General features: G+C 38.0%; 1 protein-coding gene across 1 annotated transcript; it reads right to left on the bottom strand.

Moving 5' to 3' along the window:
* Positions 1 to 272: 272 nt before the first annotated feature.
* On the bottom strand, positions 273 to 3,845 carry ccka (cholecystokinin a). Its single transcript, XM_023964596.2, has 4 exons — positions 3,611 to 3,845; positions 2,089 to 2,168; positions 1,852 to 2,014; positions 273 to 1,305 (listed from the first exon to the last, which is right to left on the bottom strand). The coding sequence occupies exons 1-4, from the start codon at positions 3,828 to 3,830 to the stop codon at positions 1,172 to 1,174; spliced, it is 597 nt and encodes a 198-aa protein (XP_023820364.2). The 5' UTR covers positions 3,831 to 3,845; the 3' UTR covers positions 273 to 1,171.
* Positions 3,846 to 10,850: the final 7,005 nt, after the last annotated feature.

The raw sequence follows: 10,850 nt of genomic DNA, 5'->3' as shown, positions 1-10,850 counted from the left end.
TTTTCATGTGTCAAACCATCGCAAAGGCATTTGTTCAACTCCCCTATAGATAACTTTATCTTTCCAAACTTGTCGCTTATTGAGAGGATTTGCAGCAAATCGGTGTTGTTCCATGGATCCATGTTTTAACCCTCACTCATGAATAGAGTTTGGCATTTTTCAGGTTTTGTAGGCTGTCTTGTCGTATGTGACTGTAGGTGTGTTTGTCTGATGGAGGTTCAGATGGCTTTTTTTGTTTGAATGCATTCAGGAGCCCGTATGATCATTACAACTGATTTAGAAATATTTTTATTCAGTGTGCAGAATATAAGTGAGCAAACATAAAGTTCTATTCAGGAGGCAGTTGTATTCTTACAAATAACATAGAAATGTTCTTTTACCTCTGCTGATGTCTATGCTATAGAGAATACCGTCAATCATTCATAGTCATAAAGTCACATGCATGTCAGAGTCCGGATCAGCACTGTGAGATTAGAATTTGTTTACACTTGTCAAAGCTGTCAGTACTTCATAGTTTTCATGGCATGGATGCTGTCAGACGCTCGCCGCTTACAGAGACATTCTGTGTTTTCCTCCACCCCGGTGATGGGACACATTCCAAGTGAGCCAACCAACTGCTCTCAAAATGCAATTATTTCTCAAAAAAAAAAAATGCATTTCAGTTTTTTTATTAATGCCTTCCCAGAGAACAATCAACATTTATTTGACAGAAAGTGAATGTGAAATGGGATCAAAACAACTTCTGGATTTATTTTATTACAGAGGACAAACATCCTTCCAGATGAAACCATGTTTCTTTAAGATGTAGAACTAGTGCATGCAGATCTTGTAATCCTTGATTTTTATGTGTCACTGATGCCTCTAATCTAGTACTATTCCTATATATCTTTATATAGGTTTGTGAATGAAGCTGACAAGCTGTGCCTCTTCTTTCTCCCATGAGATGTGGTATTTTTGTGTGAATTTGCTTACATTTTAACTAGTAGATGATTTGATATGAAGATTTTTTTTGTTCTAAACATGTTCAGAACAAAATCAGAAACAAAAGGTGAATATTTTGATTTGTTTTGATTAAAAGCTTGAAAAGTCCTCTCTCATTTGGTGCAGAATTAAAAGGGTGAACCGTGTTTTAGGGCTTTGATTTAGATGTTGAGAGATGAAACTTGCAGCTTTATGGGGAATATTCATACTCCTCCACACTACGTCGCCCAAAGTCCATCCATCCCAGGTAATCTCTGTCCTTTATCCTGTGACTGGGGGCTGCAGCTCTGCTGGTGAGGGAGGATCTGGTCTGGAGGGATGAGCCTGAAGCAGAAAACATTGGGGGGGTAGCTTGTTAGAGCCTTATTTTCTTCTAAATAGTATTACTTTTATTGAGATTATTCTCTGATTTCTCAAATTAACTTGTCAAAGTTGCTCAAGCAGATTTGATCTGTTTTTCTGGACCTATATTCTTTAAGGTCAGTGAGCTCCGCAAGTCAAACAGTGTTGACTCAGTCATGATAGAGGGTTGTAATGCTGATGGGGAGGCAGAAAGAGGTTAGGAGGTAGGGACAAGTGTGAGGGAGTAATGGAAAGGGCAGGTCAGCGGATAGGATTTGAGGAAACGGTTATGGAAGAGACAGGAGCGGGGCACGGGACAATGGAGAGCGGAAGCTAGAGGGAGGTGGGAAATGCCAGATGGCAAGGTACGGGCTCAGCGTGAATGACGGCAGCCCGCAGACAGACGGATGTCAGGAGGGGAGATGCAACAAGAGCGGGACAGTGATGCCAACACGAAATGAGTATCAAGTCCACAATTGCCACAGTTCCCCTCTCTGGTTTTCTGCCCACATGTTTCTGATCACTCACTTTTTCTAGAGAGGAGTCTGGCCAGCAGCTGGCTCAGGCTGTTCTGGGCTGATTCACTTTGCAGCTGTCCTGAAGGGGGCGCAGGAGCAGAGCGAGCCTGACGCGTGTGATTGGTTAGTGGGACAGGTAGGCTTTCTGTCACAAGGGCTTTTCTTTCAGTTCTCTGAAACAGAAAACAAACACATTGGAGAAAAGAAGGAGAAAAGACGACATTGTTTTTTCGTTTGTGCGTCCTACCATGGACTTTGAAGGCAGAGTTAGAGAGCCAGTGAAAAGAGCAGCCAGGATAACACACACGTAGATTCCTACATTCATGACTGAACAGACAGAGAGAAAAAAACAAAGTTAAAACAAATCAATGTCAATTAATTTCATTTCTTCCCCTTCAGCCTGTTGAGCTGGAAAAATAAAATAACGTGGTGTATTTGTGATGTAGTTTTTTTTTCCCCATTATAAAGTGATGCAGTAGTTAAACGTTCATAAACACTTTCTGAATTGGGATTAGACACATCCAATTTATTTTTAATAAACAAAGTCATCTTCAACCAATAAAATGTAGGGTAGGGGGGATAAACCCTTTTGATAATCACTTGAATACTTGACATAAGTCCTGAAGCAAAGCTGTGATTCTTTCATTAGTTATGATGAATGTTGTTTTATAACAGTCTTCCAATGTTCAATTAAAACCAACAACTTAAGTAGCCGGGAGGCTTTCAATCTCGTGTAATTGAAAAAGCCCACCAGCGCAGTGTTCATATTACAGCAGAGCTCTCTGCAGACCGCTCTCATTGGCTTCTCACAGAGCACATCTACTCACTTTCAGATCATTTACCATGTATTTTGTTTTTATCATATATGTTCTCTGGATTTACTGTATTTTAGATGTCATTTTAAAGACTTAGCTTGATTTTATCTATTTTTTCTTGTTATAAATTAGATTTTTTAAATTAAAATCACCATACCCGTCTCTTTTTGAAGGTTCAATAGAATAAAAATGTATTGATCCCACGGTGGGGAAATTGGTTATAACGGATTTAAAGCAAGGATTTTGAGATTGTTGCTTTTTCAGATGGATGTAATAAGTTTTGCAGCATCCTTTTGAAAACCATGTTTCAGATGACAGGGTGAGAATGTAAACAGTCATTCTTTTAATGCTAATACAATTCCTAAGAGCAGCTGGTCATTGTTACTCATTCATTATTCAAATAGCTGGTAATGATGTGGTTCTGTGAGAAAGCCTCTCTTCTCCTCAGCTGGTGATGTTCTTTATTTTTATTTATTTATTTATTTTTCAAAATACAGCCCTTTTTATGAAAATCAAATTATGTAAATGCTCACCAAAAATGTAGTTTATTCAATTAAAAAAAACATACATTTATCTTCGGACTTTACCCACAGATAAGTCACCTTGACCTAATGAAAAATCTCATGTTTACAAGTAATTTCTGTAATAAAAAAAAAAAAAGTATTTGTCTCCCACAATAGATACTTTCTCTATGTGCTGAATTGAGTTATGTTAGAGATTAGAAATTTAAAAAACATTATCGGTTGATTTTTCCACCGGAAAGCCCTTTGTTCTCACTGTGTGTAAAATATTTGTAACCAAAAATATATAGTTACAAACAGAAAAATCTATAATAAAAAATGTATAATAAAATATATTTTGAAATATATCATTTTGCATTGGATACTTAATAAAATACATAAAATATCAATAAAATGAATCAAAAAGGAAACCAAAGGGAAATGTCTTTCTTACCTGCGTGTCTGGCATGGACACACTGATGTGAAGATGCTGAACTTTGCTCTGGTGCTGAGGCTTTCAAACAGTGCCAGAATGAGGGTGAGCATGCTTTATAACTACTGAGAGGATAGGGGGCGGGGCTTGGAGTGGTGGGAGGAGCTTGTTGCTGCCGCAGAACACCCCAGCATTGACGCCAATGAAGACGCAAACAGTGCACACAAGTGCACCCCAGCATGCAGAAAGAGGCATGATTGAGTGTGAGGCCTCCAGCTCCCACTTGTGAGTGAGGAGGAATAGAGGCTCACGCAAACACAGAGACTCGTGCGGTCCTGTGAGTGACATCTTAAAAAGCTTGATGCTATTCTAGCACCTTTGTTGCAAAACTTGGAACAGTGTTTGGATCTGACAAGTCCAGCTATTTCAGCTAGAAGCTGGCTTTAATTCTGGGAATTACTTTCATCTCAGTACCGTTAACTTTGCATGAAGTTGAGACACACTGACTCTGAACTACGTCATAATGCAATTAAAGAATTTCACTGAATCCTGCTTTATGCAAAAAGATTTCCAAACCAAGCACATCCAAAATGTTGAAGTAAGCCTTTCCCTTGTTCCCTCTAAAAACATTTCTCTCTTTTTCCTGTGCATCTGCAACAACTGATAACTTTCTTTGAATGTTGACTTTATAATCAGTGTATTTGAGGCTTCTGCTATCAAATATATGTATATATCAAACATATATATATATATATATATATATATATATATATATATATATATATATATATGATTACGTTTTGAAGCAACATATTAAAACAAAACGTTGAGTTTAAATGATGTCAATGAAACACTGATGTGTCTCATAAGGACCACAGAAGAGTCTTGACTCATGCAGCTTGTCTTAGTTGACTGTAATTTTACTAACAGAATCTAGGTCATAATTTAACAAATTATTGGGAGTTATGTTTTTTATTTTTTATTTTGGCAGGTTCAGATAATTTTTCTTGGATATTTATGTAATATTATATATTGCAATTAATGTTGCAATATAAGAATACAATTCTCAGATTTTACTGTAATTTCCAAACATCTTTTAAAGAAAGAGAGAGCATGAAACTATGAATAATGGAAGACATTTTGGTGATGAGGGAAAAGTTTAGCTTCAGTAAAGAGATACTATGAGTAGAGGCTTACGCGAATCACTGCAGTACATGCTTTTCTGTATATTCTTTTTGCACTACATTTTATAACCTATCAATTATTCTTAAATATAATCAACCTGGCGCTGAGTTTAAATAAAAGGGGAAAAAATTATTAAAACAAATATTTTTGTTCTTGAAGAGTTTCTGGGATGAAGAGTAAATGAAGCCAAACATTGTGCTGTTTTTGTCAGCTGATAGAGACCAAAACCTCACCACGGCCAGCTCTGTTATCTGGAAGTAAAGGTGCACAAACACAGCAATGTCTGACTTTAACTTCAGCTACATGGGTCCAGCTCTTCTCTTCTCTGAACAAACTTTGGAGTAAAACACGATTTTTCAAATTGTCATGCGTGTTGTGATAGAAGAGTTTCAGCTGAAATGAAAGGCAAGGTGTACAAAACTGTGGTGAGACCAGCCAGGTAGTAGAGATGAAGATGCTGATGTTCTGAGGATGGATCAGGAATGAGTACATCCCAGTGGGACAACACATGTCAGAGGTTTTGGAGATAAAGTTGTGAAGCCCTCAAATTCCTCTCCTCCTGAAGGATTTCATCACCAATAAGTGGAGCTGGGAGCCTCTTTAGATCAGTTCTGCATCCTATTTGGAGTGATAAAGCTAAAAGATTCAATAATCTGTACGCTCTATGAAGAAATAATAACAACCCGTGTGCAAATGTCCTTTTATATGATTGCATTCAGTCATACATATTCAGCAACTTGGATTCAGCATCATGATTTAGAAAACAGGATTTACAGAGGATATTACTTTGTATCTGTTTGTGTGTGGCTCTAGAGTGGACAAGCAAACTGTCCAGAGTCTGTCCTACCCTGGAAGGGTGGATGAGTTTGCAGAAGAGACAGTAAACCATACATTTCAAGTCAATTTTCCAGCTGGCTGCCAGATGCAGTCTGATTGTGACATTTTACGGCTGAAACTGCAGCCAAAAGTCCACTTGTCTGTGCAAATATATTGAATACAAATAAGTAAAGATACACATCAGGTTGCACAGCAAACAAAAATTCCATTCCATTTAGTATACCATTTAATTTTGAAAAAGTGTAACATTTTAAATCTCACATTTTTATGCTTTAGTCATTTAAAAAAAATAAATCAAACCATCATACCTTTAAAAGTAATTATTTCGAGACACCAAGAAATGGTCTTGAGATGACGTGGAACAGGTCTTTTGAAGTTTAGAGCAATAATTGATCAACTGAACCTTCTCTAGCATCATAATGAGCACCAGGCTTTGAGCAGCAAAACTTATATATGGACAGGATATGTACAATGTTTTTGGTGGGTTTTATCCATCTAAGATAATCACATTAGATAGCTGTTTGTGTACATGGATGTAGGATTTCTTGATTGTCTCAAGACAATTTTCCCCATAGTCAATAGGTTCAAGAAACATCAGTCACTGCCAGTAACAAAACAGAAACCTGTAGGGACAGTTCATATTGAAGTTTAAGTAATCAGAGCAAAACCAAAAAGGCAATCTTTTATTGGAAGAAATCCCCCAAGGGACAAAAAATAAATGTTGAAGAAAAAAATCCAAAAGTTTATTTGCTTAACGTTAGTTAGACTTTTTAACCCTTGTACTATCCTAGGCACTTTAATGTTGGTAGTTGGGTCATCTAGACCCACTAGACAGTGCTCTGAACCTTGTTTCTAAAATGATATGTGATCTTCACTGGTGTCCATGGATTACATGAAATCTTTCCACCTTTATCCACCTTTGTCATGGTAGGGAGAACACGTCAATGTAAGGGTGGAGTCATCTAAGATAGCACAAGGGTTAAAAACATTTTGACTTGTGTGCAAAAAGCAAAAAAAAACAAAAAAAACAATAAATTGTTCACAAATAATGAGATAAAACTGAACATTAATTTGCATGTTTTTAGAAGGAACAAAGAGAATATAATAAAAGAGGACAACTGGGACATTTTTGAAGCTCAGGCTGGTGAAGTGTCACTTTAACCGTGTGTTCATCCACCCTCCTTCAAAAAGAGCCTCCTTTTTCTGCAGAGAAAATTCATTTGTGCAAGAAGTGCAGAAGAACACAGATAAAAAAAACAACTCTTGATCCAATTACCTAACTTTGAAGATTTTATTGAGAAGTCCCAGAGACTGAAGTAGCAGTGAATAGCTGGAGGAACTGAAGGGTGAACCTGGATTTTGAAGAGTTTCCTCCGAGAAAACGTTAAGAGTCAGCCTGCCGCCCAGAGAGCCACATAGCAACTTTTGAGAGGATTGAGATTAGTTAAAAAAAACTTCAGAAAGGTTTAGTTCACGCTCCGCAGAGAATCAGCACACAACTCACAAGTATTCCTTCACTCAACACTTGCCTAAGGCCGTGTCTCATCTACGTAGTTTATTCACAATAATTATGTAAAGCTTTCAACGACTAACAGAGTTTTCAGGCATGTACCACTGATGTATAATTTTTTTATATTGAGTTTGCGGCGCACATACAAAGTCAAAATTGCGTAGTTGATGCATGAATCCCTGATGATTTGCTTATAAACAGCATAATAATCACTCACGGTTCATGTTCTACGTTGATTTACCTGTTCTTTGCCTGGTTCATTTGTACTTTCCCGTGGTTTTAGAGTGGTTTATTTGTGATACATCTGCGAAAATTTCATGAATACACCACAACTTTTATGATTTTTTCCACGTATATTCAGGTATGACCAATTTTTGACCATGTAAAATGTAAGTTGTGTCTGTGTGACACAGCCTTGAAATAAGAAGTGGACCCACCTTACCCCACCTGTTGACCAATAAGAAAAAAAAAATTCCTTTGGCACCCAAAAGTGACAAAAATATCAACATAAATTCACTCATTTTTACCAAATTACCTGCCTCCACTTAAATGTGTAACTTTATTTTTAGGGATTTAGCAAGGCCCGCCCCCTTTATAGCCATGGTAAAAAAAACTTAAAAAAACCAACACGTGTAAGGATCGTCTAAACATTTTCTAACATTTTCTTTACAGCAGTGCTGAACAAAATGGACTGCTTGTCGGCTTTTCTGCACAATCTAATTACTTTTAAAATAATTCATGCATTCAATTAGGCTGTAGATGAGGTAAAGAAGCTTTGTGATAACTCTGTTTTAATCTCAATGCTCTGCTGGAATGAAAAAAAACAAACAACAAACAATAAATCCTGATGATGAAGCTGCAGTCAGAGATAAAACGCACATGCAAACAGATATTAAAAAGGAATACATTTCTGTTATTCGTGATTAATCAGTTTCTCCTCCTCCCAGAGGTGAGTCACGGTGCTCCAGTTAATTGTAGTGTTGTTGCTGTGTGGGTCAGAAAGCTCTTCAGATGCACGAGGACCGTTCTTTCCCTCTAATCAACCAGCATGTTCTGGGTCTGGTGTCAGAATGGATGCAGAGGAGCAACATGGTTTTGTAAAAATAAATAGTTGTCACTCCAGAAAACCTAAATGGGCATGTGGGTGAATGTGTGTACTCTGAAAGGAACCTGTTATGGAGTTGTACCGATTTAGGCTTAAACCGTTAAATAATTGAGGATGTTGTGGTCTTAACAACGATCAGGGATAAATCTGAGCTTCAATGAATCTTTGTTAATAATACATGAGATGTCTCACTGAAAACTCTTTCCCATGCAAACCTGGGGATTATCATCAGATATTTCCTGACCTTGAAGATTTAACATGTAGTAACTGAAATGCAATTCTAACAAAGATTAGATTAGATCAGATTAGATCAGATTTGCTTAATTGTCATTGTCCGTTGTACAATGAGATTGAAGCATCACCATTACGATGCAGGAATAGCAAGGAACAACGAAATACAATATCAAACAAACAGATCAGTATATACAAGTGTACATGTGTAAACTGTGATAAAGAATGTCCGAAATTTGTGTGCAAAATTGCGTACAAAAATTGTGTGTCAACATGTCAGATGTGCAAGGGGTAGCAATGAGGTAGTGTTGACGTTGTGGACATAGTAAGTGGACAGGAATATGGATTTTATCTATGCATTTAGGGATTGAGGATGGTTATTGCCTTTGGAAAGAAGCTGTTTTTGAGTCTATTTGTTTTGCTTCTGATGCCTCTGTAGCGCATCCCAGAGGGCAGCAGGTCGAACCGGTCTGAACCGGGGTGTGAACTGTCCTTGATAATGTTCTGAGCCCTAGTGAAGTAGCGCGCGGAGTAGATGTCCGTCAGGGTGGGGAGAGGGCGCCCAATGTTTTTCCTAGCCGTCTCTACGACTCTCTGCAGTCTCTCCTTATGCGCGACCGTGCAGCTGCCGAACCAAACTGTTATGCAGTATAAGAGCAGGCTCTGGATGGATGACTGGGAGAAGGTCAGCAGCAGCTTGGTGCTGATGTTTTACACCCTGAGGACTCTCAGGAAGTCTAGACGCTGCTGAGCCTTCTTGATGATGGCTGTGGTGTTGGCTGTCCAGGAGAGGTCGGCAGAGATGATGATGCCGAAGACCCTGAAGGTGTGGACCCTCTCCACATACTCCCCTCTAATATGGAGGGGGGTTGGGTCCCCGCCATGCTTCCTGAACCCAACTTATGGAAAAGTGGAAAAGCTGAAGTTTTTGTGAAACAAAAAGTTATTTTGCAGACAATTGCTGAAATGTGTTTGTTTTGTGTTGAATCTGAGGTTGGGAAGATGTTCCACTCAGAAAAAATAGGGGTAAAAGTCTCCATCTTGTAGCCACAGGTGCATCTAACATCAGATACGGCTAACTTGAATGTTTGCATTGAAAACTGGTGACCCAACTCTTTTATTTTATTTTTTTTCCACTTTTCTGTGTTACAGCAGTTACATTTGCAGCTTGGCATGATATTATAACCTATTTATGAGACAGTGGTATGAGATGATGGTGTATCATTTTGAATAAAGTGAGACTTCAAAACAACTAGGTTTTCCTAAATCTATTTTTGAAACTACACTGGCTCCAAAATGAGATGATTTTTTAACAAAACCGTACAAATCAAGTAAGTTCTGGGTTAAAATCTTGTTGCTAATTTATAGTCGAACAAGGATTGTTTGCTTTCTAAGTCTGCTTTAAAAGTATCAGCAGATATTTCCCTGAATGTTAAAAAATGTCAGTGATGTTTTTCTTTTTCTTTCAAAACAGTGTTTCATTTTTTGTTAATAATTCTCTGGTATTGCGCTGCAGTGCAGCTTTGTGATATTGTCATTTGAAATTTGACCTCTCTGAACTTAAATGCATCACACTTTATCTTTGGAGCTAATCATATGTGGTAAATTTAATCTGTCATACGCGGTTAAATGTATATCAGCATTGATTTTCAATTTAAAGCAAATTGTGTTTCATTTCCTGATTATAAGAATTTAATAAAACCACGTCGAGCCATTTCGATTTTAATAAATAATCTGTGAGTTCAGGCCGGTTTGCTGAACTGTGAGGTCTTATTGAGACATCAAGATGAGTTTCTCAGGGGAAATAATGCAAGACTAAATTCAGCTGTAGTTCTAATAGATCCTTTCACCATCACTAATGCTTCTCTCTGGGCCATAAACGCAGCGCTCTTGTGTGTCTCTGTCTGCAGCCCAGTTTGTGTGTGAGACAGTAAACACATTAAACCGGGCAAATATGTTATTGGGGGAAGCAGTCAGTCTGTAATATTAGGAGACACCCCAGGTATGCTGTGAACTGCTTGGTGTTATTAGCTGGCAGGAAGTGATGAGGAAGGCCTGGGGTGGAGACATTTATCTTGAGGAACATCATTTTATTCACTCTCCACATACCTGCTTCATCCCGTTCAGGGTTCAAACCAGCAAGTATTTCAAGATATTTCTGCAAGAACATCATTCATAAAGTTAACAGTCTCCACACTTTCCCTTTATTTCTAAAACTTTTCTGTCGGATTTTACCATTTTGCTAAGCATTTCATTCTCTGTGCAGCAGTTTTGCCACATTTCATTTAGCATTGTCCTTTAATCTCACCTGTCCCCTCTCTTGGACGCCTTCATTCCTGGCCCCAGGTGATCTGTAACCGGGTAGAATTTGAGAAGTTTCACCCAATCGAGCT

This window comes from Oryzias latipes, chromosome 16 (genome assembly GCF_053564925.1).
Source record: "Oryzias latipes strain Hd-rR chromosome 16, Olatipes_Hd-rR_3.1".
NCBI lineage: Eukaryota > Metazoa > Chordata > Actinopteri > Beloniformes > Adrianichthyidae > Oryzias > Oryzias latipes.
The sequence above is the reverse complement of the archived record's forward strand: the minus strand, read 5'-3'. Positions and strand labels throughout refer to the sequence as shown.